The 27,615-nt window shown below is 41.6% G+C and overlaps 1 protein-coding gene across 1 annotated transcript; it reads left to right on the top strand.

Annotated features, from left to right (window-relative positions):
- Positions 1-13,570: 13,570 nt before the first annotated feature.
- On the top strand, positions 13,571-27,315 carry C1QTNF3 (C1q and tumor necrosis factor related protein 3; the record flags this gene model as incomplete). Its single annotated transcript, XM_008945285.1, has 5 exons — positions 13,571-13,946; positions 19,763-19,874; positions 22,178-22,332; positions 25,599-25,728; positions 27,216-27,315. Coding segments are annotated over exons 1-5 (785 nt in total), but the record flags the coding sequence as incomplete, so codon positions are not given.
- Positions 27,316-27,615: the final 300 nt, after the last annotated feature.

Below are 27,615 nucleotides of genomic sequence, written 5' to 3'. Positions count from 1 at the left end.
ACTCATGGGGTTCTCTCTTTTCTCAAAAGTCATTTACGTAGCTCTGATCACAGAGGAGGGCTCTGCTGCCTGTGTGTGTGTCTGAAGGACAATGGCTGACTACTTCAGTCTGCTTGAGCTTTGCGTGTTTTTCACCACCAAGCTATAAATTAGTTAATACAGTTTTGGCACAAACTCGGTGTTCAGGTCTGTGAACTTTCATTAAACCATGAGCATTTGGTTTATGACAGTAAAAAAAGACAAGTAAGTTTTGTAGTGATTTTTCCAGCCTCATTTCACATGAGGGCTCAGACCAATGTGTAAACCAGTGATGGTCTGTAAATATTCAAAGATTGGCCATGATCTGTACCACAGAGCAATGGAGACACTCATAGAAAAACTATGTCCTTCCCGGATGTAGATTCTGTTCTCTACTTTAATATACAGAGAAAAGAGAGATAAAATTCAAATCCATGAGAGCCACATCATGGATCGTGGGCGAGATACTTCATTTACAGCTTTCAAAATGTATCTCTGAAGTAAGGCATTAAAGTTGTGGATGGATGGATGGATGGATGGATGGATGGATGGATGGATGGATGGATGTGCAAACAGATGAATGCAAGAACTACAGAGTACTGAGTAAGGATATCCAATGGATGAGATATGAATTAAAGGCTTTACCTACGGTTTCTGAGATTGAATGCTAGTTTTTCAGGGTTGGAATGAGGGCTATTCAGTAGGTATGTGTGTGGCTCCTCTGATCCTTTCCCTTGGACACATGCAGTTTGACATTTGGAAGGCACTGCAGAATGTGAGGTGGTACAAACAGAACGTTCGGTTCCCATGCTATCACAATTGTGTTTGTCCCTAACTTCAATACATTTAATCCCTCCCTCAGTATTGCAAATCGCTCCACTGCTGCAAACAGATATACAATGTTTTAGCTTTTTCTCCAGTCAGCTTCTTTCAAGCTAGCAAGGAAGGACACTTAGGAAGATACTGGAAGAGAAAGCAGGATAACTCACCCATACTACCCCTGTGACATGATGTGGAGCCAGCACAGGGAGAGCAGCTGCCCCTCAGCTGCCTGCAGTGCTTGGCAGCAGCAGGCTCCAGCTGGCCCAAGTGGCTGACTGCTCCCCAGTGACCTCCTCCTGCAGATCCCATTGCTGTGTCTGACGCCAGATTCAGTTCCAGTTTTTCCTCAGTTAAGAGGGTTATGTGGTACCAGGAAGGATGTATCTCCTTTGTCAGCAAGCTGCATGCACACTATGCACTCCAGGCATGGAGACAAGCTGGGCGGCCTCCTCTCTTTATTGGTGCCGTTTACTCCAAATATGAGTAGTTTAGATAGCTGGGCCTGGCCTCAGATGTAATGTTCCCTTCCTCTTTTTCATCCTCCTTTCCTTCCCACCACTGTCCCCAGCATGTTACTCCACTGCAGGGTGCCCACACAGCTCAGTGCTGGGGGGTATGATCCTCTGGCAGCTCCTGCTATCTATCCTACTGGCTTAGATAACAAAGTAAGCTTAGAGCACTAGACATTCTAGTCTTTTAGGGGTTTCACCTCCCCAAAAGCAAATGTTTCCCCTCTGTGGTGCCTATCATAGCAGGACCCCATGTCATACTGCAAGTTCCTGCAGGGTGTGAACCTCAGTTTGGATGCAGAAATTCATTTACAGTAAGAGCCCAGATCAAGCCAGGCAGAAAAGCATATCATGAATGACATTCAGACATGTGACGGGCAGTCTCTGGCTGACACTGAATACACTGAGGGCTCAGTTGAGGCTTGCTACTAGGAAGGAGGCAGATGAGGAACTTTTCCTCTAAGGTTGCTGTGCTGAAGGGGGCTGGAACAGCTGTGCAAACCATGTTTGACAAAAGCTGTGAGCCCCACAAAGTGTTTATGGTCAGCCACACTGCAGCAGATTGCTTTGGACCCTCTTAGCTCCAGCCACATACGCTTCTGTGGGACAGTAAATCTGTGTTTCTGAGTTGTACAGGCACTCCTCTCCCAGTAGGTTGGGTGGACACCTCTAGTCTCTGTCTTTACTGCTCATCTTTGCTCTGCCTGTGCAATCCTCTGGCATACTTGTGCCAGTGGGGATTGATTTTTCCTGGTTTTCAGGAAAACACATGCTTGCCTGTTGCCTAGGACACAAGTAATCTTTTGCAATGTGGTATGTTTCAGGAGGCAGGGGAAAGCAGGGTAAGGCCCAAAAGCAAATAAAAACCCACCAGCTGGAGCACATGGCAACAATATCTCTCTGAAGACTTTCAGAAATTACATTAAAGGATTTAATTTCATTTTTCAGAAGCACCCTGAGAAGCACCTTTTTTCTCTGAAAAAAAAAACCATTACTTAAAAGACGCATCTGTGGCTAGTCTTCTGAGTCAACTTTATCAGCAGACAGGTTAAACTAAGTCACCAAGAGGAGCTGAAAGCTGCAGCCCTAGAGAGGGTGAAATGAATATTTGCCCCACTCCCCCAGACTCTCCTCAGCCAGCGGGGAAGGAAGGGGCCTGATCTTGGCCAGCCTCGCCCAGGCTCCCTGCTGCCTTGGTGGTGTTGTGGTCCAGCAGCTTCCCCTTGCGCAGGCAGGCTCTGCTGGCTTTGCTGCTGCGTATTGCCAAAGGATTCTGTGCAGTGCAGAGTTTCTCTCCCTGCACCCTGGCCTGCTTTGCCCATGCCTACAGCTGGCCATTGGATGCAGCAAGATAAACATGCTGATTGCAAAGACAGCATTGCTTTTCCTACATACCATCCTTGCAACTCAGCCTAAAGGTGGACGTGTAGCCTGGGCTGGCTGCCTTGTGCGTGTCTCTGCCCAAAGATTTGCTAACAATCCTGTGGCTGAGCCTTTCAAAATAATACTCAGGTTTCTTTCCCACTAGAAACTGGATATCGTATTACTGATGAAGTTAGTTAATAAAAATTATAGGTACAGGGTGAAACTTTTTGAGCCAAAAGTGTCCCATAGCAAAAGATCTCTTGGCCATAATTTAATGTTCCATCTCTTTTTCCTCATGAACTAATGAGCACCATTAAAATCAGATCAGTTAACTTAATGTCTGCTTTAACACCTCCTGTGTCATGAGGTTTCAGGGGCTTTTCTAAAGATGTCCTAGAGGAATAAGGTCTCTATTTCTTTCCATAGCCTGTGTTGACTAAATGAATCTGACCCCTTTATGAAAAAATTACACTTCCCATGAACCCATCCGGACTTCTGCACTTGTTAGCTCTAAGTTGCCAAAGATGACAAGATGATTTACTTTCATTAAAAAAAAAAAAGGCAAAAAAGGCCTTTTTTTCCTCTTAAATAGAAACATTAATGAATCAACAAGAAACTAAACTAATTTGTACATCTTAGGGGTAATTGATTTAGGACAAAAACCTAGTCTCTGACAGTTTTTCCTTGGTAAGCCCTGTAGAAACAAATGTTTGCTTTCCAGAAAGTGTATTAAAAATGAAAAGCAACATATTTTTCCCTGAGGTGTTTCTAACAAAGTAAATAGACATAGCAGTGCTGTATGTGGCCATAGCAGAGCAATTACAGGCTAATAATTAAGGTTTTGAAACTGAACATTCTGCCACAAGCTGACAGAAAAGATACCAGCTCAGTGTCCATCCACTTTAAAAATGGGTCTAATATTTTTTAGTTATTATTTGGAGTCAATCTCCCAAAATAAAGCTTCAGGATGTGTACCTGAGCTTTCACCTTTGGTAGGGTCACTGTCACCTGACACAGGGAATGAGGCAGCTCTGACAGCCTCTTACTGCCCCATTGTCTGTTTATAGAGGATGAATTTCTTCTACAAGGTCTTCAGCCACTCATGTGACTTTTAGTCTTTGGCTATCCTATTTGTTGACACAACTCCTGCAGGATCCGTACATGGGAAGAGCAAAGCAAGAGATCCTATTGTGCTGGGTGTCAGTGTGCAGAGCAATCAGTGGAGTAACCACCACTGTGTTGTTTATGTCTCTGAAGCCTGGAGGAACTACTAACCCTTGTTAAAAGCAATGAGCCTGACTTTTAGGAAGCAGAGTGTGAGAAGTTGTCCAGTTCAAGGGAGTTCACAGCTTTCCCCACCTATGAAAGCTCAGAGAGAGCCAGAACTGCTCTGTGAAGGCATTACCTATGGTTCTACAGTCCTGCAACTATCTCAGATGGAAACACCACTGTCTGGGGCTGGACAACCACCAGAAAGGCTATTCTAACCCATCAACCTTACCAAGAAAGTGGCATTGCTTCAGTGCTGCTAGCAGAAAGAATTTGAGGAAATGCTTCACCACTTGCAGGCCTAAAGGGCAAAAGCCTTAGGTAGCATTGCTTTTCTACTTATTTTTCACACTGTCTGCTGAACTGCAGGCTGTGTTTAGATTTATACCATGACAGGATATTTTATTCATCTTGTCAGTGCGTGCGGTCGTGCTCGTTGAAACTGACTCACATGATGTGTCTTCCCCCCAGGGCCGTGCACTGCGGGCTGGGGACGCTGCCTCACTGTGCCTGGCCTGCTCGTGCTAGCAGGAGAAGGGACTTCTCCAAAGTTGGAGGACACCCTTCACTTCTCCTGCCTAATGCTGAGATTATATCATAGCTCTCAGAGGCACCCTTGGCTCTGTACAGCACGTATTCCTACCACTACTGCCTCCTGAAAGCTGGAGAGTGACTTTTTACAAGGGCATGTAGTGATAGGTAATATGTCGTAGCTGCATGTAGTTAGGTAATCATGTAGTGATAGGAGGAGGGGTAGTGGTTTTAAACTAGAAGAGGGTAGATTTAGATTAGATGTAAGGAAGAAGTTCTTCACTGTGAGGGTGGTGAGGCACTGGAAGAGGTTGCCCAGGGAGGCTGTGGATGCCCCATCCCTGCAAGTGTTCAAGGCCACATTGTATAGGGCTTTGAGTAACCTGGTCCAGTGGAAGGTGTCTCTGCCCATGGAAGGGGTGGTGGAACTAGATGATTTTTGAAGTCCTTTCCAACCCAAACCATTCCATGATTTTATGATTTGGCAGGTTACAACATCGCTCTCTTGATATATAGCCATAAATAGGTTGCTCTGGTCTGTCATTGCAGCAAGGAGCTCAGGAGCTGGCACACTGCTCTTGTGCCTTTGATACAGTGAAAACTTCAAGTAACTGGAAGTAAATGGACACTTGAAACAGCAGGAGAAGTAGGTATGCCTATGGCACTGCTAGGGAACACAAGTGACCAGCTAAAACTTACAGGTCTAGCTTGCTTTTATTTCCACTTCACTCACTTCAAATGAGCCAAAGGGCTGTCATAAAGGGATGAATATTTGGAAACAATGTGGTGGCCAATAAACTGGACAAACCTGGAAGTCTTGAAAGTGACATCCTCTCAACCAGAGGGAGCCATTGCTGACAGTCTCAAAACCAAAGATCTGGATGTGGTTGGTGACAGGTCTAGGAATGGTCTGTAACCACGTGGAGCATTGTAGTAACATCTATCCTCTCCTATGGATGAATAAGGAATTCCTTAAATGTATAAAGCCATCATCTTTTGCAAATGCCATAGACACCCTACCACAGTGTTATAATTCCCCTTTCAAAGTGTCTTTTTGTTTCTTCTCCCTGTGAAAGCGAATGTTTCAAAACCAAATTAGGAAGACAAACATAGCTTTTCCTTGCAGGAGGCTCATTCTTTTCTGTTACAAATGGTGTTAGTTGGCTGGACTTTAACCCAGCAAGGGCTGCCAGCCCTGTAAGAGAGGTTACTCATCTCCAGTTCATGTGGCTCTTTCCCAGTTATTATTACACCATATACTTAAAAAAAATATCTTAGCTCAAACAGGCAGGCAATGAATGAAAGTGAATGCGCCAGATGTCCTACTCAATTCTGTCCAGTCTACTAATTTTCTACCTCTTCTGGGGTAAACAGATGCCTGTGGATGGGTTATTTATCATAAACCTTTTACCAGGGGAGGAACTGAAGCAAAAATCTAGGCCTGCAACACAGCACAGCTGCTGGCTTTATATGCTAGGTTGGTATGGGTTGCTCTGATAAACACAAAGCTTTTCTTTTTTTCTAGGACTTCTAGCTTCTTGGCTCCTCACAAGCTGGCCCATTCAGGGTATGTATTGTTGGTAGAAGATGCAGGTAGTTTAGTAAAATCAGATGGCAATGGACAGCCCTCCTCTTAGCACAGCCTGATTTATTTTTTCTGTTTAGTGATGTTTGGATTCCAAGCATGGTAATACTTTCCTCATTTTGGCTGGAGCCTGGGCCCAGTGTGTTCACAAGCAAGTGCTTGGACCTTTCTCCAAATGACCTCTGCAGAGCTTATCAGAAGGTTGTAAACCAAAACGGTAGTGCTGCCATTTTCCTAACTGACCTACTCTTGATCAATAATGTCCCACAAAACCCAAAGAGTTCAATCATTTGATATAAACAGCCAAGAACTATCCCAGTAACCAGATCTTACTGTGTTAATAGATCATGGATCAGCCCGTTTGTTTTCATCCAGTGCTCAAGTAAGGTAGGGAGAACTCCTGGGAAAGTTTAACCATTTATATAAGCTTCACTTTTCATTTAATGGCACACCCTCCTGAAGACATTATGTCTTTGATGCATCTCAGGAATCTGAGAAACTCTGTTAAATCTGGGCCCTTAAAAATGATTTGTGTAACATCAGGTCACGTAAACTCTGGAATTTTTTTTACAGTTCCCAGACAAATGTTTTTCAGTTTATCCTTGACCTCTCCTGGATAAAAAAGCACACTGAAAGGGTTCTGTCTTCAAGTCTTCCATTGTTCAGGGCTGAAGAACAGTTTTGGTATCAGTGGGCCTGAAACTGTGTCTCAGCTTCTCACCCAAAACCAGAATACCTTATCTGAGGTATCTGCACCCACACCTCCTGTATGTGCAAAGCATGAGCTGGGGATGCAGTCAGAACAGGATTTCTCACAAGATGTTCTTTATTGCTTTTTGGGTGGTTAAAATAATGAGCAGTTGTTTCTGTGGTATTTTAGCCGTTACACTTTTGGTCCTGGCCAGAACAGAGGAATTGCAGAGAAGAGCATATTTCAAGTAATAAATTTAAACACTTTGAAACTTAAGGAAAAAAAGGTGAATTAAGATGTAGCCAAAGATTAAGGTTAGATCTTGTTTAAGCCAAACCAGGATATCCATCCCTGACAAAAAATGTTGACCACAGCTATTTTTTCGGCACTGTGTCTGTTCTCTCCCCGCCCTGATTTCTTGGAAGTCACTGTTCTCTGGCTCCTCAATTAGAGACGGATAATTTCATGCATTGCAGACTGGAAAAAGCTTATCATGCTGCATTATTTGTTCCACCACCAGAGCCCTATCACCACTGTGAAATCTATTTCTGCAAGTTTGAAAGAGACTTGGATAAACCACCTGGCGATCCCATCTGGGATTGTTGACAGTCTGATCCAGGCAGTTTGTCATGGACCCTTGGAAGTGGCATTGATGGAGTGAAGGGGTCTGTGTCTGTAGCATGTGTTTTGGAGCACAGGTTTGTGCAGATGAGCTGGTGGAGGCTGTGCTGTTGTTTTGGAGGGTCACTCAGACTGTGACTCTGCTGGTAGCTGTGAGCTCAGGCCCAAATTTCTGCCCAATGCTGATCCTTTCATTTAGGGGACCCCTTACTTTAGGTGTACAGAGAGTAGGAAAGAGAGTTTTTTAGTCTGTGAAAAGTGAAGGGATGAGGTAGCAGCTGTAGGCCAGGGCTGCTGGAGAACATCACCCCAGGGTATTTCCCTGGGCAAACCATGGCCCCAAGGAGTGGTGGAGGGTGGTGGACATCCAGGACCTCAGATACAGCTCTCATTTGTATTGGAAAGAAAACGTCAGTGACAAGCAAGGCAACAGGATTTCCTGATTGATGGAAATGTCAAAGTTAGGGAGTATCCAAGCCCTTCCTGAGACTCATCTGCTCTGGGTGAGGGCAGAAGCCATGCAATGGAGCTGGATATGCCCAAATCTCCTCCATCCGCTAGTGACAGCTTCCTACAACCAGTGTGAGGAAAACACCTAGAAAACACATCTTGCTGCTATGTACCTCTGGGAACTGGTGTAACTGTGAACTACACACAACTTAGAGTGTTACAAAACAAACTGCCCAAAGCACTGACTGCACCGTTACTATTTGCAGAGCTCAGTGGTAGTGGGTTACAGGAGAAGAAAATGCTCAGTCATGGAGAAGATGTTGCACAGTTTGTGAATGTAACCCCTTTTTGGGTGCACAACACTTGGAAAGCCTCATGAGTCTGCCTTGCCATTGGTGGCCCATCTCTGGAGGCTCCCTTGAGGAGGAGGATCTGGGTTTTGCCTGATTCCCTGCCACTGATCAAAATCTCTGCAGAAACAAGGAGCTGATCACAGGAGCCTTCAACAAAAATACCTCAGTTGTCCCTGTGGGTTCAACAGTTAGCACAGAGGTGGGAAAAGGCTTCAAAGCCATGCTGAGGTCTGAGGGCTCTGCCTGTGGCTGTTGCAACAGTGAGCCAAGGGCAGCACAGTCCTGGCCATTTTACATTGGCACTGGAGAGAGAAGGCTTCATCCTTACATGGCTGCAGGAGTGTTGGAAGTGTTGGCCAAATTGAGGGAGCAGGCACTCCAACAAGTGCGAGGCTGGGAGCACACCCAGGAAGTAGTGAGCCCAGAATGCTATCATGGGCCAAGAGTTTGGTGGTGGTCAGTGTGGCACAGTGGCATGGTGCTGGGTGGCCTTCATCCCTTCAGTCATGGCCTGGCTCTTCCAGTGAGGCTCAGTGAAGACTGCCTGTGAAATAACAGATGCAGATTATCTCTGTGTCCAGTATGGAGGGGTTACTGCTGCAAACAGAATTATTTACAGGTGAAAGAACTCTAAATGTTCAATTACAGATACAAGCCTGCCTGGGCCAGAGCAGGATTTTTTTTTTTTTTAATAATATTGTTTTATTGCCTTTTGAAACAGTGACCTGCATTTTTACATAATAACCTCACTAACAACCCACTTTCCCAATGTCATAGAATCAATCATAAAATCACTGTTAGAAAAGACCTGTAAGATCATCAAGTCCAACTGTCCACCCAGCACTACCACGACAACTAAATCATGTCCTGAAGTGCCACACCTACATATTTTCTGAACCCCTTCAGGGATGGTAACTCCACCACCTCACCACCTCCCTGGGCAGCCTGTTCCGATGCCTCATACTCTGCCAGGAAATAAATTCTTCCTCATACTCCATCAAAATCTCCCCTAGTGCAAGTTAAGCCTATTTTCTCTTGTTCTGTCACTTGGAAGAAGAGACCAATAACCACCTCACCGTAATGTCCTTTCAGTTAGTTAGAGACCAATAAAGTTGCCCCTCAGTCTCCTTTTCTCCAGATTAAATAATCCCGGTTCCCTCATAAGATACATTGCCATGACGCCTCAACAGTTTTGCTGCCCTTCTCTGGACTAGCTCCAGCACCTCAGTGTCCTTCTCATGCTGTGGTGCCCAAATCTGAATACAGTACTCAAGCTGTGGCCTTCACCAGTGCCGAGCCCAGGGGCACAATCACTTCCCTACCCCTGCTGGACACATTAGTGCTGATACAACCCAGGATGCTGTTGCACCTCTGGGTACACTGTTGGCTGCCCACCAGCAACCTAAAAACCTTTTCTGCTGGGCAGCTTTCCAGCCACTCTTCTTTAAGCCTGTATCGTTGCCTGGGGTTGACACAGTGTATCAGTATGATTAACATAGCAAGCAGTCCTGTTTCTCACAGAGGCTTTGCTTGCAGAGGAGGTGGGAAGCAGCTTTCACCCAGCAGTTCAGCTTGCATGTCATTATCTGACTTACACAGACCCATGTGCTTCACTTCAAATTAAACTGTTGGTTACCAGGTAGAGGCATATCCTGCTACCAGAGACCAACAGGGGCCAGGTAATTATGGCTGTGCTTGAGCTCAGTTGGGAAAGACTGGAAAGGGGATGCTGAACAAGCAAACATACAACCAAGAGGTAGGGAGTGGGTCAGATTTTATTCTGTTAGCACTTCTGCAATGGACACTGGCCCTGCAACTAAAAGCAAACCCAAACCATTTAGGTCAGTCCTTTTCTCAACTCCAGATCAGTTGTGTCTTTACTTACAGCATGAAGCAGTTTCAGTGTTTTATTCCAGTATAAAGTTAATTCAAAATATGTGCTAGTTTTATGTCCTATTATTTTAGATTCAGTTCACACATTTGGATAAGTGTATTTGACCATTCGGAGATCAAGAATGGAGAATCACTTCCTCCATTGCTTTTTAATTCTGAGTTAAAAATTTCTGGCTATAGATGATGAGTTTGTGGGCCAGTGATTCCTTGCTGAAGGCACAGAGCAGAATGATAGGCAGCAAAGCTTTCTGCAGATGTGATTCTGCTAAAAGGGTGGAAATAAAAGAGCAAAGTCTAAACTCTATTATTAATTTGGACCAAGAAATTTTTGTAGCATTTAACCACCAGAGCAATGATGGGCAGGAACCAGGTGGACTCTATTAGAAAGCGAGGTAGGGAAACCTTTCTTCTTTCTAATAGCTGCCAAGAAACACGCTTGTTTCAGCTTTTGCATGAAAGGATAGATGGGGGCTTTGAAGCCCAAATCTCTTTGGTTTCATTCCTCTTCCTTTTGAGACATGGGTGCTGTGGATGTTCATTAGTCATATTGGAAACATTTGCCACAGGAAGCTCCTGGAATAGAATTTGGAAAGCCATGAAAGCCCTAATGGCAGCTGAAAACATCAGTGCTGTGCTAGCACTTGCTGAATCAAATTATTAATTGCCAAGATAAATTAATGTTTGTCTCTGAGTCATTCCAAATTTTACAGAATCCAGGGTTTTCAAACTCCTTCTTACCAAGAAAATCCTCTCCATTTGAAAAAGAAGCCCAGTTTGGTGGCAGCAGCTTCCAAAATCTGGAACAGCGTTTTCAGAAGTCTTGCTTCACTCTCCGGTAAATTCCCTTTCATCTCTCCTTGCCTTCTGAAATAACTGGAATATTTGCATTTATTTTAAATGAGGATTTTCAGTAGTCATAAAGCATAGGCTAATGAACCTCTTCTGCAAGACTATTTAGCTAACTAATATTTATACACTGAAGCAAGGCTCAAGAGCTAATCTATGAAGTATTATTCAGTGATACTGAACATTTGGCTTGAGAATCCAAGAATTCACTGAAATTCAGTTAATATTCCTGCCATTAGAGTTTCAAAATAAGGGAGATAAATACAACAAAAGCATGAAGCAAGGAGGCACAGATCTGTCTGGCAAGAAGGGTCACTTCTATCCTCTGAGGAAACAGGGAGCCCAGAGCAGCTGAGTTCTCTGCTTCTATGCCACACTTGGCTGCTGGAGAAGCAGAAAAAGGAAAGATCTGCCTTTGGCCACCTTTCCTCCCGTTAGCCCTGAGTACTGCCCCTGCACTGGCTCTGTCTGGACCGTGCGTGTCCACGGGGGCTGGCGCTGCCTTCCTGGGGGACAGACAGTGATACACTTCTTTCTGTGAGCTGTGAATTAGGAAATCACCAAGGCAAGTGGCAGGGTATAGTCCAACGCTGACACTTTTCGTGCTTGTGCCACCAGCAGACATACCCTGACTTAGCATTGCTCACTCCCCTCTCCTGCACCTCCAGCCAGCACCTCCTCCTGTGACGTGACTTACCCTGCAGTTTCCCACAGAAGATTCTGAATATAAAACAGAGTGCTTTTTCACCGTTGTTAAGCAAACATCAATTCTGCATCCCTTGCAGCTTCTACAGGGGTCTGAATGAGCAGCCTTCATATCATGGATTGTTCTGCTGGGCTCATACAAAATCCACAGCCCATTTCAAAACCCTTGCTGCTTGAGCCTTATTCTGCTTACCTGGGGTCACAACAAGGTTTACATATGATTTTGCAAGGACTAAGATTAGGCTTAGTTCCTTCAGATGCTCTGTACCTTATTGCCACCTCAGTTATATGTCAGGGAGTTATGACACATGATGACTGCTCCTTGCAGCTGCTATCAATGAAGGGGGGACATTTGAGTAGATGTAACTCCATTCTCTTGTTTAGCAGTGCCTGTGGTGTTTTGCTTTGCTGCCATAGCATGGTGGTATGCTTAAGGCATTTTACATTACTGAATAGCTTAGCAACTCATTTCACTGGTGGGTCTTGGCCTTCCAGTTGGACACATCCTGGTTTGTTTCCCAGGATGTCTTTTGAGGCACACTATTTCCCCCTCAAAATTAAACCTGGATGATATTTGTGGACCATTGGCTTCTGAGACTACCTTCTGGATGCATGAAACCTTCATCAGCATCCCCGCAGGCCCCTGGTGATCCCAGTTCCCTCACATCCCATCCTTGCACATACAACCTCAGCCTCCTGCTCTAAAAACATCCACTGCAGCACACTGCACCACAATCCACACGTTTCACCATGCAACTGAATAGGAAGAAAAAAATAAAACAAAAAAACCCCAGGTGGGTCAAACTAGAGGTCACAGAAGAGCCCTGGCCAAACACTAAGCAGGGTGATCAGCTTTGAACAACTTGAGTATGAGCCAGTCCTTTGCATTGTGGGGCCAGGGATCATTCTCTGGGACTGATACTACAAGTGATGTTGTTGTAGCCATGTACTGGTGAAGTATTTCTCCCAAGCCAAGGAGTTACTTGCTCTTGGGAAGGGTGTGTGTGTGTGTGGATGTGTGTGCATTTGCAGAACTGCATTCTGCAGTTGTAGCTTTCTGGAGGATACCAGTGGGTGGTTCAAAAACTATAATAAGGATATTATTATAGATATATAATTTGATTCTTTTAGTCTGAAATAAGCTGCTGGTAAGTTTATATTTACTTGGCAGGGAAGACATAAAACTTGGTTTGGCAGCTGCATTTAGGAAAACACTGGGAACTCAAGGGAAAAAATATCGCCTGGCTGAGTAGGTTGAACTAATGCTGAGAAATGGGGCTCTGTGAATCTGAATTCAACCCAGTTTTTCAGAGCTACTTACCCAGTCTCCTTCCACTGTTGGCCAAATGACAGAAATTCAATATTTTTCTTTTAGTGAATGAAAAGCATAGTTAGAAACAGTCATTGGGTCAGGATCATATGCGAAAGCTCCTCTTGTGCTTTTGTTTCCTAATTGCTCTTGGAAGGATTTTTCAGACTGGGCTGACGCAGTTGTGTGTGTGAATTTCCTGGCAAATAAGGAAGGTGACTGTGTCCAAAAGACATTTAATAGTGTGAATTCACAGCCTTTCCATGTCTAATCAAGAAGCATAAACCATTAGCCACATGTTCTCCATTTCCATCCACATTTTTTCACACTTAAACAAAAACATGCCAAAGAAAAGGTGCTACATTTTTTAATGCCCTCAAATAGGAACCTCGGGAGTCCGTTAAATGCTGTGGTCATTTCCAGCATACAAATCAATTTTCCTTGTGGTAGTGAAGTGGTGAATAATGCTTGGTTTGTTTAAAGAAGCATGACTGATTTTGGATGAAGCTTCCTGTCACCTTGGCATTTTCAGTTTTATTTATTGCACACAACCGTATAAAACCTGGTACTGGTCTCAGTGCCAGGCTTACTAGTGGAAAAGCTGAAAGGACCACAAAGCTCCTGGTGCAGCAAAGAGGTTCTCCTTCTGCAAGGACATTTGCTGGACTCCTGAAAAATTATTTTGAGTGACATGGCAGAGAAGGATTTCATCAGTTGGCATCTACTGGCTTTATTTTTTCTTCCATTTTGCCTGTGTCATGATGAATACATGGAGGTGAGCAGAAGATCTTATAAACCAGTGGCCAAAGTATTGCAAAGTCACCACCAGACTGGCCATAAAGGTTCCAGAAGCAGGGAAATATTGAAACCTCGGAGTCAACTTATAGAGTGGACTGTTGATAATAGCACTTCTACAGACCAAAAAGTCCTGAGACCAGAGGTAGATGATATAGAACTGACTACCTCAGATAGAGTCCAGGTACTCTTAATTAATCTTCTAAAGATATCTTTAAAGCTAATGAGATATTTTGTTTTTGTTGCTAAGATTATTAGTGATATGTCTATGAAATTACTTTTATTAAAGCTGTGTATTGGTCTGTAACCTGCTGGGTTGCTTTGTAGGATCTTTTAATGAGCTGGTACAACTGTAGTGGCGGGGGACACTGATTTCAGCATAGACAGTGGTCCTTCATCTTGCTGAAACTGTGACGGTGTGCAATCATATATTCTGATATATAGTATCTCAATTTTTCAAGTTATTACTTATTTAATATATTAAAGTTTTAGATTCTTTTAACTCATTTGGGTGTGAAGGAAAGTTACAGAATTTATAGAGGTATGTGGGAAGTTTAATTTAACACAGGATAACTTAAGTTGAAAATTACATATATAAAGTATATTTTTTTGAGCTTGAGACAAACATAATGAAGTTGTGAGTGTTCAAAAATTTTATTCTAAGGAATAGCTTAAAAAATAGATACTAATATAAGGAGTAGGTTTAATGAGATATATATCTGTGACAGTTTCAGAGGAAAAAAGACTAAATCATCTATAATATCTGTGTTTTAAACTGGCAATATCTATGCCTTTTACATGGCATTTTAGTTGCTACAGTCATTAGCTCATAAAAAAGGGAAAATGGCATAATTTGATTATACATAAAATATTGCTGTCGAAATTTAAAAATAAAAATTTGAAAGGCAGAAGATGAAACTTTTTCTATCAGTAAGCAAAACAAAATTCCACTCAAATGATGTTTTCATTGATTGATTTTTTTAGAAACAAGAACATGAATATGTTGTTCCTACTGCTGATACAGATGGTTGAGTCTTTTATAGTTTATCTTGTATTTTGTTCTTTAAGTTCTTTCAGATCAAACTATGATATTCTGAATTCCAAAAATCATGCACATGCAGACAAGTCTCGAATAACAAACTACTTCATCATAAGCAGAGAAGAGATTTTTCTATCAATTCTGTAGTAGGCTTTCAGGAACTGAAACATATCCAAGTATGGAAATAAGTTTAATATTTCACTATATTCCCTGTATTGAAATGTTTCAGTGCTTTGCATTTCATATGTCTTTTTTTTTAATGTTCTCCCAGCACACTCAGCAAAATAGATGTTTAACTGTAGGTATGTTAAATTGCACTTGCAGTATATAAAAAATGTAAACCATCAGGTTTATAGTCCAATGAGCCAGATAGTGTGTGTGTACTTCTTCACTGCAGAGAGAATTCTGCAGCTGCATACTACAGGCTATGTACTATTGGTACTTAAAGAAGATTTCTGTTTAACTCAACATAACTTCAGACAATGCAGGATTTAATATAAAATTTTAAGTATTTTAGGGGCAAACTCTCCCCATAAAAAGTGTCACTGTGTTTGGGATGCATGCGTCTCTCATCAGAGAATTTAATGCAACATGTTTGGAGCTGCCTGCTGGGGGAAGAGGCTGTGACATTAAAACTGAGGCTGGAGAATCTGAGTACAGCTGATGGCAGTCATTTACCTGCCAGATCCTCTCTAAGAGGCAATCTTTGCTGGGGAAATGATGCAACTTTTGGCTTACTGAAATGAAATGGAGCACTAGGAGATGCATGACAGGGATAATCCATCACAGAGTGGCTGACGCAATAGGTATTTTCCATCTCCAGACTCCAGGGATTTCCAGGCAAAGGAGGAACAAAGGTGGCACAGAACTGCTTTAAATCATGTCAAGTATCTCTCTTCCCCTTGAGCTATCTGAAAGCTGTTACGCCCCTAATTCCCTGCTTTCTTGGTTATCTTAGCTCTGGCTGGAGAATTTCACTCTCTTGCTAGAGTGTTTTAATGGTCCCATTCTCTGTTGTGGAACAGAGACAATAGCATTTGTCTTTGCTGGATTGGGTACAAGGCTAGTTGCCATGCTGCTAGTTACTTATGTAAAACACAATGTGCATTTCTCAAGCACAAGAACTCTTAGTGACTGGGGAGATCCATGCCAGACACATTCCTCCTTTTCAGGTTGCTCTTTGAAAACCATCATGTACCCTGCAACTTACTGGTGTTTTACGCAGAATTTTGGCGATTTTGATTTGTTTAATTCTTTGATAGATAAGGGGCATAGAGGGCCTTTTATGTCCACAGAGACATGCTATTTTGCACACAGAACAGGAGCTAAGAACAGTGAATGTACATTACTAATTTTCTGCATTGTCTTAGGCAATATATAACAGAAACCCATAAAATTAACCAGGAAATGAAAAAGGGCTGGGTTCACAACTTTAAGTTAAGCCAATTTTATGGACTGTCTGTTGCCTAGAACTATCTCCTACATACCAAATCATACGAAATTCAGCAAATAGCCTCAGAAATATCTCCAGTTTTCTATCTATATTAGGATATCAATGTGGCAGATGCATTTCACAAGCTCCTAAATCATATTCATGTTCTGAGAGCAATGCCACAGATTCACTGCATGATACAATTTATGTGCAAATGGCTGCACAGGACACCTTTGGCAAGTAGGTTGTAATTAATCTCTTTGTCCCGTTTGAATGTAATTTTACTTAAAGAATAGGTTTTTCTTTTAAATGTATTTTTCATGAAATTGTCTGTTTTTAGAGATTAAAAGAGTATCCTGAATATTCATTGCTCTTGGCAGGTGACTGTAAACATTCTTTTCATCCTCGTCAAAAGATCAGTAAAAATAATGACTCAACAGTACTTTATGACTTGCATAAGTAGTTACTTTGAACTTGAAGGAACTGTTCTCATACAACCAGCCTGGCAAGGCTTGCCTCATTTCACATGTAATAACCTGCTAAGCTTTTTGAGAGGTAACGACAAGTATGATCATCATGTTATCTTTTTTTTGATAACATAGCTGGTAAGCTAACAATGTCATTAGGGATTTCAGTGCACTGGGTAAAAGCCCCAAACAATACATGCACAGAGAGAGTCTCACATGCTGTGCAGTTTGCTGGATTCTTGCCTTCCCTTACCTACAATCCGTAATTCTAAGTCTTGAGGTATTTCTCAGCTGAAATGACCTATCTGCTCTTGACAGGTGTCTGTATATTTTTTCCCCTTCTGATTTAATACGAAGACGAAGCACTATCGAAAAAGAGCTGGAGATTTTAATCTCAGCGCACACTCAACATCAGCATTTCAGGTGGAGCAAAATGCTTGCACAATTCCAGTGCTCTTGAACTTGGCTTCCCTTCAAAGACTGAAAATGAGCTGTAAGCAGGGCTACTTCTACTCTCATATTAGGAAAGCTTTAAACGTTTGTCTGGTCATTGTCAGTTATGTTCTTAGCAACAACAGAGATAAAACAGCAAGAAAGATACGAACAGGTTGTCCAGGAACTGACAGTCCAACAGGCAGAACTAATTTTCTTCATAAAGCATAGACCTAATCCAGAATGAAGGTAAAAAGCATTCTATTGACCGAAAGCCCACAAATATGGAGCCCTTCTGCCCACTGGCAAGTCTCAACATTTCCATAACTCTTTGCACATGAAGCATATTTGTTGATCTGTCAGGCCAGCCTCTGTTCCCGTGGTAGCTCCACTGACAGTGGTTCCAGCTGACATAAGCATGTGTCTGTCCCATTGGAAGAGTTGCAGTATTTTGGTGGCCTAAAAGGGGTTTTCTGTAACCCTAAGCATAGCCCCCCCAAGACGGTGGGCTGGGGGGGTGGGTGTGGGTGTGCTTGATATTGTCCAAAATACAGGCAGAAAGTTTAAATGTTTCAGATCAAGCCAGCTGGTGACCTTGAGGGCAGGAATACAAAACACAGAATCATCGAATGTTTTGGGTTGGAAGGGACCTTCAGAGGTCATCTAGTCCAACCTCTCTGCAATAAACATGGACATCTTTAACTAGATCAGGCTGCTCAGAGCTCTGTCCAACCTGACCTTAAATGGTGCCATCTACCAACTTTCTGTGCAACCTCTTCCAGTGTTTCACCACCCACACTGTAAAAAATTTCTTCCTTATATCTAGTCTGAATCTACCCTCTTTTAGCTTAACACTATCACCACTTGTCCCGTCACAGAAGGCCTTGCTAAAATGATTGTGCCCATCTTTCTTATAAGCCCCCTGTAAGTATTGAAAGGTTGGGATAAGGTCTCCCCAGAGCCTTCTCTTCTCTAGTCTGAACAACCCCAACTCTTTGAGCCTGTCCTCACAGCAGACACGTTCCATCCCTCTGATCATTTTTGTGGCTCTCCTCTGGACCCATTCCAAGAGGTCCATGTCTTTCCTGTGCTGAGGACTCCAGAACTGGATGCAGTACTCCAGGTGGGGTCTCACCAGAGCAGAGTAGAGGGGCAGGATCACCTCCTGCGACCTGCTGGACACACTCCTTTGATGCAGCCCAGGATATGGCTGGCCTTCTGGGCTGCAAGCGCACACTGCCAGGTCATGTCCAGCTTTTCATACATCAGTGCCCCTGAGACCTCTCCCGTCAGGGTGCTCTCAATCCCTTCATCCCCCAACCTGTATCAAGACTAGAAATTGCCCTAATTAGGGTGCAAGACCTTGCACTTGGCCTTCTTGAACCTCATAAGGTTCACACACTTCCCAAGCACACTTCTCAAGCTTGTACAGGTGACATCTGTATGTTCATTTGCTAGTTCACATCCCACCAGAGGCTGGGGGGGGTTTTTTTTTGCTGCCAGTAAATCAATAGGTTTGCATTAGGCAAGTAATCTTTAGATGATAAAGATAAGTGGAAAGAATAGGAAGACAAATAGTAGATTTATCAGAGAAAAGTAGTAGCTGGATTGGCATAACTATCCTCCTCCAGAATTTGAGAACTGCAGATTTGCATCTCAGGATACTAGCAAAAAATTGCAAGGAGAAATAAATAAAGAGGGAGAAATGAGAAGGAAGTTGAGAAAGAAGTTGGACCTCTAACTCAGCTGATCCTCTGGAAGATTTGTGATTGTTAAATCATTGCTAGAGCCTAGTTATGAAATCCAGCCAGCCTGAATGAGTATAAATACAATAATATGGAAAAGAAAAACCCTGAAACAAAATTATTATTAAATTGTTATTACAGTGGCTGAGCAGTGTATAATAAACATTAGTTTATTTATGGTACCATATTAGTTTCAGCATATATACAGGTTTTCATGGTTACACACTCACAACTACAAATAATCAAATGCCCCTAACACCAGGTGTTGTGGTCAGTTCAAATTTTTGTCATTTAACTTGGCACTTTTTTAGGTTCTCCCAGTTTTAATAGCTTGTAGAGATGCATGTCTGGAGCAATGAACAGGAATATGCTGCACAGACTTTTTTAACATCTTCTTTGTGCAGACCAACACAATTGTCTTTATGTTTCATGGAAGTTAGTTCACTGCTGAAGGTCAAATGAAGTCCTTTGTGCACTACCACTAGCTGTACATAGCCTTATTTATCAAAAAAAGGTCAGCTGAAATGTGGGATCAGTGAAAAGCAAGATAGGAACCCAACCGAAATATTCATCTCACTTTCATTACTTGATATCATTTAATTTTAAAACCCATCATTATTTGACAGGACAAGTTGTTGTGTTTTTTTTTTTTTTTCAGTATCCACACAGCTCTGTAACACTTGACAAGCTATTCTCTTAAATCTTCCAAAAATAACATATTCTGGGAAAACCCAAGTATGTCAGATTTCAGCCCAAATAAGAAGTGTTTTGAAAACTTACCAAATATATAAACAGAGAATATACAATAAAGATCGTGTAACTTATGTGCATATGGTTGATGCCCTCCATGAATGAGTTATTTAAACCTTGTTTTTGTGCACTTAGCCTCCACAAACGGGACCACAGAATCCAGACTGTAGTTCATGCTGCCGTGGTGACTTTGGAGTTCGACTCTACCAAGGGCCCCCAGGACCTCCTGGGCCCCCTGGGATGCCAGGTAAAGATGAAGTTTAATTCATTTTTTGATCAGTCTAATTACAGGTGATAAATTACAGGCTCTTCTATGAAATAGGGAAGAATTGTTGAAACATGAGTCTCTGGGGACAGATTCAGAAAAAAGTTTTTCTATAATTTCTGGGGAGACAGTGATTTTTCAATTAGACTCTAAACTATTTTGCTGTGAAAACCAATTTTTTTATTAAAATTCAGCTTTCACAAATTCAAATTGAAAGTAATCTGGTTACATTTCTATGGCAAATTGGTCTCTCTTCTTCAAGCAGCATGAGGCTTCCTTTGAAGTTGGAATAACTTCTTCCCTGGAGTTGACTATTGCAATCACCTTTGAATATCCAGCTATGCTATTCAGGAGTTTTTTTTCACCTAGATACTGCTAGCCAATATTTTACAGAGACACATATGCTTCTATTCTCTCAGAGAAATTAATTATTTTCCTTCTTTCTTCTTGTTTTCTGTAATAAAATTAATTAATTTTGCCATTAAAAATGCACACAGAAGAACAAGATACACAAGAAAAGGATATACTTTGATCTGGTAATTGGTATGGAAAAAGAAGAGCCAAGACAAGCGAAGAAGACAGTTACATGTTGGTGTAAATTTTTTACAGCAGCTGCCTTCAGGGATTTGAAAATCACCGTTCCTAAAGCAGATGTATAATGTAAATGAACATGGCACTGACTGACAGATTTGCCTCATCTTCAAAAGCTTATATCTTCTGTTATTGCAATAAAAATGCAATTTCATAACCGTCCTCTCTCACAAATGTCCTGACAGTAACAGCCATGACAGACAACCATATAAAAAAAACCCAAAAAAAGTAGTGATTTTTGGTAGAAATAGTTTACAGTAACAGTTACATCTGACTGTTATGAAGTGAAATCTGAGTGAATGGAGTGTTTCAGGAATTAGTTTCAGTTGATAGAATATTGAAATAAATTGTTACTTTGACATATTTTGGGTATTAGGCAAAATAAGGTCATATGCATATTTAGGATTAGCACACTGTGAGCTTTTCATGCATCAATCCTTTATAAAAATACCATAGATGATTACAGAAGCAAGAGAAATTTAACAATGAGGCCTCTTGTGCAGAAATATTGCATGGCATATTAATACATTTTTGGCTTCTTAATAGCAGGACACAATTTGGTACTAGACTCACTCTTTCAAGGCTGCAGTGGACATACTGGGACACAGCCCACACCCAGCTTTGCCCTTTCCTCATATAAGGATGTATCTCTGTCGTACATTCTTGTCAACACAGCACACCACAATTGTATGGCTGACAGCAACTTTCCGCACTCCAGAATTTCTCTGTTTCCTTCATCTCTGGCATTTGATATCATTGTGACCCTAAGGGGAAGAATAAAAACAGCTGCTCTTCTCTGGACTGAATCAAATGTCAGTTGCATACTTCTGTTCTGAACTGGTAGACTAGTAGCTCTGGCTTTAAAGGAAGAACCATACTTTTTATTTTTAAGAGTAAATTATTTCTGGAGCAAATCAAATATATGCTTGATTTCTTCTACCATTTAGCTTCCTTGTTTGAAGTAAATTTTTTTCTTGGTATAAAACCTCTAAAGAATCACTTAATCATTAGTTTTGATCTCAGACAACACCATTCTTGTAAATTCATAACCAGAGTGACTAATCAGAACAAGTGGAGTGGTAAAGAATCCACATTCAAACCAAGCAGAATTAGAAAAATTAAGATATAAATTAATCCCCATAGTAATTAATTGAAAGGTCAAGCTTTTGCTTCATGTAGGCATAATAATTGCTCAATGATTCTAATCAACTTTAAAATTTTGTCAGGTGCTTAGGCATTTGTTCAGTAATTTCCTCAGTAAACGTCAGGAAGTAAGTAATACTGCAGATGCAGGAATATATTTTTATAATGACCCTTTTTATAAGAAGCCATCTAAGAAAAGCTTCACTATAAAAAAATTGCCTTTCCTTCAGTCTAGGAAAATGAAATCACTCAACTCCTTCGAGCTAAACACAATGCATTGAGACTCTGGCAGTTTATACAATGACATCAAGACAGCATGAGAGTTAACTTTTAACAACCAGACTATGTCCTTCTGGAAGTTTGCTCACCAAAATCTTCACCTTCTACTTAACTGCACAGCTGTTGCTTAAGCACTGCAACTCAGCTGGGTTTTATGGTACTGAAAAGTCTATGTGTTGCAACCTAGTTGAACATGACCCTGTCACTGTTATCTGTTAAAATATATTGTATGAAATTATTTAAGTCAAACAGAATGCTCTGTTTCCTTTAAGGAAATCATGGGAACAATGGAAATAATGGAGCAACTGGCCAGGAAGGAGCCAAAGGTGAGAAAGGAGACAAAGGAGATATGGGACCAAGGGGTGAGCGTGGCCATCATGGACCCAAAGGCGAGAAGGGTTACCCTGGGATTCCCCCAGAGCTACAGGTACAAAACCTCTGGCTTGTGTTGGCTGCAGTAGTTCTCAGGTTATGTTTTTCTTTGAAAACCAGCATCTAACTACTCTAAGACTCTAAAGAAGCAAAAATTCCTGTATTAATTATCCATTAATATATTATTAATACATTGATAATGTATTACTTTTCATTAATACAACAAGAAAAATGTATAGCCCTTGTCATGACTGACAAAAGTGACCTGACAGATTTTCCTGGGAAAGAAAGATATCAGGGCTTAGCCTTTCTTTAGAGCAAGAATACAGCTGAGAAATGGGCAGGAAGAAACTTAACAGACAGAAGTACTCTGGTGCTGAAAAACATGCCTCATTAGCTATCTGTGGTTTTGTATGTCTAGCTACCCCCAGTACATTGAGAAGCATGTAGGATCTGCCTATGAATCAACTACCCAAGAGCCAGATGAGCATTAAAACCTGGATTCAAGCCTGAGCTGATAAGCTCTGCTGGGAGAGAGGATATACTTGTCTGGGCTCAACACTGCGTTGGCGCAGTCACATAGCTTTTGCAACAGAGTTTCTTCATGTCCCAGAAATGTGGCAGATGGCGAGAGCCTATATGTGTTTGTATATATGTATATATATATAAACACACCTGCAGTACAGTGGAGACATGGTGTAGTCCTCCCTATTATTCAGGCAACCAAAAGCAATTTGGACTTGTGTAACTAAGACCTTTGGTTGCAGTTGCAAAGAGGATTTAAAAGAGTTGTCCACACTCTATACTGCAGTATAAGCAGTATATAAGCAGTGCAGCTAAAGTGCTAAAGGCATGATTTATATGCAGAGCAAGCCTTTGAGGTGTATCCCTCCTGGTCTCCAGTTGCCATTTGTGTAAAGGACTTCTGTAGATCCACAGCTGCCACTGTGAAAGGGGATTCTGTAGGTCAGGTCAGCCAGCCTCACATGGAGGAATCCTGAAGCATTGCAGATGGCATTAGGTACATTTGTGTGGGCAAGTGATTGCAGTCATATTCAGCTCCAAAGAGCCTACATATAAGGGAAAGCATCTAAACTCCCATTGTAATTACTGAGGATCTAGAAGAGCAACTCAAGTTAATCTGACAGTCACGGCTGCTTTTGAGCAAATGGGACTTTGGACACCACAGAGTATACAGATCTCCAGAAACTGCAAGGGAGTTTACATCCTCACTCGCACCAACACACTTTAATGGAGGTGTCTTATTCTTGATCTGATTCATACCCCCAAATCAATCTCATCACAGAAGAGGTAAATGGGATGTAGCAAACGTTCTATGCACACAAAGAAGTCCCACTTCTGGCTACAGGGAAAATGGAAGCTCTGTGGCATTGTGCATGTTTTAATTCTTCACTCTAGGTTGCATGAAGATTGGATAACTGCACAGAATAAATTTCACAATTGAAATAGTTTCCGAAATTACTAGACTTTTGTAATAAAGCAGAAATGCATAAGTATTATTGAAGAATTATCTAGAATTAATATTATAGCTAAACATGGTAAAAATCATATTTGTTGTAATTACATTCAACACATACCCTGTTGCAATTTTAAAACGAGCTCTCAGCATTTTTTTTTTCTTACATATACTGGTATCAATTTAATTAAAAACTGAATGATACAAGAAGTTTAATAACAAATGCTCATATTTCAACACCTATTTCCAAATAAAATTCCATCACTTTTTTTTAACAGATATTTTAAGAACTTTTTTACATGGTATAGCATATAATTTCTTGTTAACATAATGCTTAAGAATTTTAAAGCTGAGATAGGCAGACAAGAAAACACCTTTGAATACAATACTGTCTTAAGTACTGTATTATTTTGAAAGACTTGACATGTCCTGGTTGGTCTGCTACTTCAGAATGAGGCCTAGGGAGAAAGAACTCCTTTTTCAACTCCTCTGATCAGCCCAAGAAAAGTAGCTTGGGGTCAAAGACAATGTGAAAGGGGATCCAGACAAAACACAATAAATTCCATCAAGCTGCCATTGCAGCTGCTTTCCTTTAACAAATGATGAACTTTGATGTGATCCTGGCTGAGAAGCAAGAAGTTAACAACTTGCCGTCATAGAAAATGCATTCATGCAGGGATAAAGAAAATCAGCCCAAGCTTTCAGCTCACATCTGGAGCTCCTTAAATTTCTGACCAGATGGCTAATGATTTCCATTGTTGGATCCAGACTTGAATTTGGTTTTGCCTGCTTTGGTTTTGTTCTCATTTGGATCTGAAATAAAAAGAATTTCAGGGTGTTGATTTTTTTTTGTTTGTTTAATACCAGTATAGCTGGAATCTCATGAACAATGTCATTTTTGTGAGGGGCAGTAGCAACTGTAATTGAATACTTCTCATCTAAGAAGTTAAGAAAGAGAGATAAAATACCAAGTCACTATGCAGCCTTCTGGCATCCAGATGCAGCAGTTCTGCCTGTACCCTGTATACTGACAGTCAGATAGGAGGAACATAGACTCACAGAAGAGATAACTCTCTTCCTGGCCCAAGCAAGTTGTCAAGGTCGTTACATGGTATCTTACTGAGGATAATTTGAATTGTCCAGTGTGGGAAGGTTTGCATTGCTTTCTATGAAACATTTTCTCAGTGCAAGAAGTGTAACTTGAAGTTGAAGCACAGCTTTTACTTTGTCAGTTTTCTTTTTCGGTCTCCACCACCCTCTGTTGTCATGACTGAGGGTATGGGGTGACTGGTAAGATAGGAAAAGCACTGAATACTGAGTCACAGCAACTGCACTTCCAGAGAACATCTAATAAAAATGGTTAATGTATCTTTGAAGTTAATTAGCAAGAAACACTAAGGTGTGTAGATTTTACTGAGCATTACTTATTTCACACATTAAAAACCGTATGGAATCTAAATGCATTGGGAAATATATGAAAAGTAACTACATCACTTTTACTGCATACAGCTTCCATTTCAATGGCAGTCTTCTGTCGCAGCATTCTAAAGAGACTTAAAAGTAAATAAAATCCCAAACAAAGGTCTTGACCTACAAACACTTGCCCATACACTTTATTTTACAGTCATGAATAGTCCAATTGAATGTAGGAAGCCTAGTTCTCTTCCAGTTTCATTCAATGGGAGTTTTGTACTGAAGTTTAATGGCCCTGGAGCAGGCCCCAGAAGAACATCTCTGTCAGGAAAATAAACAGTCTGCAAATACAGGAAAAAATTCTGTAGCTGATTACTCTACACATATGCATTGCATAAATGACTGCCTGAATAAGAACTGCATATTTTCAGGTTGCATTCATGGCTTCCATGGCTACTCACTTCAGCAACCAGAACAGTGGGATCATCTTCAGCAGTGTTGAAACCAACGTTGGTAATTTTTTTGATGTCATGACTGGGAGATTTGGTGCTCCAGTGAATGGTGAGTGTTTGCAAAACAAACTAATGCAGTTCTGGGAGGTATAGGGAGAAGCATTGTCAATAATGATGAGAAACTCTTTAACTGCCTTTGCACAAGGCATTGATGAGACTCACTCTGCACAGCTCTTGCTACATGCTCTCAGGAAAAATGAAATTGGAAACTGAGCAAGACAAGAAAGGGCTTGCCATTCAGTGAGACTAGTGCTGGCACAAAGACAGGAGGAAGGGGCATGGCCAGAGCCGGGGCGGGAACAAGATCATCTGCTTTGGTGACCATTAGCCCTTCAGCCATTGTGATGAGATAACCACGGCCTTGATGTTGCAGAAGCAGCAGCAGCATCACAGTTGCCTCCTCCACCTCCTGCCCCCAGTCTCTGCCTTCATCCTCACTTTCCCTTATGCCAGTTCAGTTTAAGCTGGCCTGCAGCAGAAGTGTGGCCGAAGATGAGGCATTACAGTTTGACCTGAGTTATTTTTTAGATGCATCAATCCCCCATCTTAAGCAGCTGTGATGTAGAAAAAACAATAGGAGTTAGGGGATTCAAGGCCAAAATTAAAAACATGTCTAAGCAAAGCCTGAAACAACCTTCCTTCACTGGGTCTTTCTCAACCTGCCATTAATTTACTCACAGCTATGGGAAATTACATTAGATTAAATAAAAGCCAGGCTCTCCAAACTTGCTGTACCACATCTTACTGACTGTTAGGGGTGTGTATCCTCACAGCTGCTTAGTTTTGACATTAATGTATATGTGGATGTCAATAAACTTTGACCCACAATGACTTAATGACTTTGATATAAACTCTAAAATCCCACTGCAGTGTCAATGCTACAGACTCACTATTCAGGAACCAGGAGCTTGACTTCTTACCTGGGGGAGCCTTGTAGAGCTCATGCAACATAACATGAATACACAGACAACACGGTTGGCACCTTTCAGACAGAGAAAGAGCTAAAAAGAAAAAGGGTGATGGAAAGGGTGTGTTGAGCAACCAGAGAAAGCAGTGGCTATGTCTGCACTCTTCAGGATGTGGTATGGACAGGTGAACAGCAGTGGGTGCTGCTAAAACCACTCATCCCTTGCTTGACCTGGGTGACACGCTGTCTGTCTGACAGCTTCTAAGGCTGAGGCCTGGGTGGTCTGGCAGCTGACCTTTTGGAAAAGGGCAGGTGCAAGAAAGTAAGGAAAAACAGGTGAGAGAGGAGTCACCTCTCCTCTGGGAAATTTCCCTTTCAGAGAAGGAAGGGATAAGTGGTCCTGAGACAGTAATTTCTCTGGGATGGGATACGGCTGACCCGCCGCCATATACACAATAAAAATGAATCAGATTTTGGCACTCTATAAGCAGAAGCAAAACACCCACTGACAATAGGAAGGTAATTTTGGCCTTAGATGCTAAGTTTTCTAAACAAGAAGTGCGAGTCTGTAGCATGATTGTCTGTCTCCCTCTATGAAGCAAACATGTTGTATTTGGTAATCTTCTCAGGAGTCTATTTCTTTACCTTCAATATGATGAAACATGAAGATGTTGAGGAAGTGTACGTGTACCTGATGCACAACGGCAATACAGTTTTCAGCTTATATAGGTAAGTGGAGGGCCTGGCCATTTTAAGGCAGAAGACATGTTTTCACAGATGTGACAGTTTGCTCCCATTTCAAGAAACACAAAATTATTCGTTCTTTGTAGAAATTCTGTGGTGTAGGAAACTAACAAAAAAAATTATTGTATTTTGCCCTTTTCAACTTGCATATTTGGATCATACCTGCCACAGATCCTGTGTCTAAAATTCAACCTTGATCACAAGTTCTGCAAAGCTCAGAGGAATTGGCACTATGAGTCAGGGTTGGAGTCCAGTGATAATATGATGTCATTCTGCTACAGCCTA

Source organism: Merops nubicus, unplaced genomic scaffold, assembly GCF_000691845.1.
Source record: "Merops nubicus isolate BGI_N331 unplaced genomic scaffold, ASM69184v1 scaffold23718, whole genome shotgun sequence".
Classification (NCBI taxonomy): Eukaryota; Metazoa; Chordata; class Aves; order Coraciiformes; family Meropidae; genus Merops; species Merops nubicus.
The sequence above is the reverse complement of the archived record's forward strand: the minus strand, read 5'-3'. Positions and strand labels throughout refer to the sequence as shown.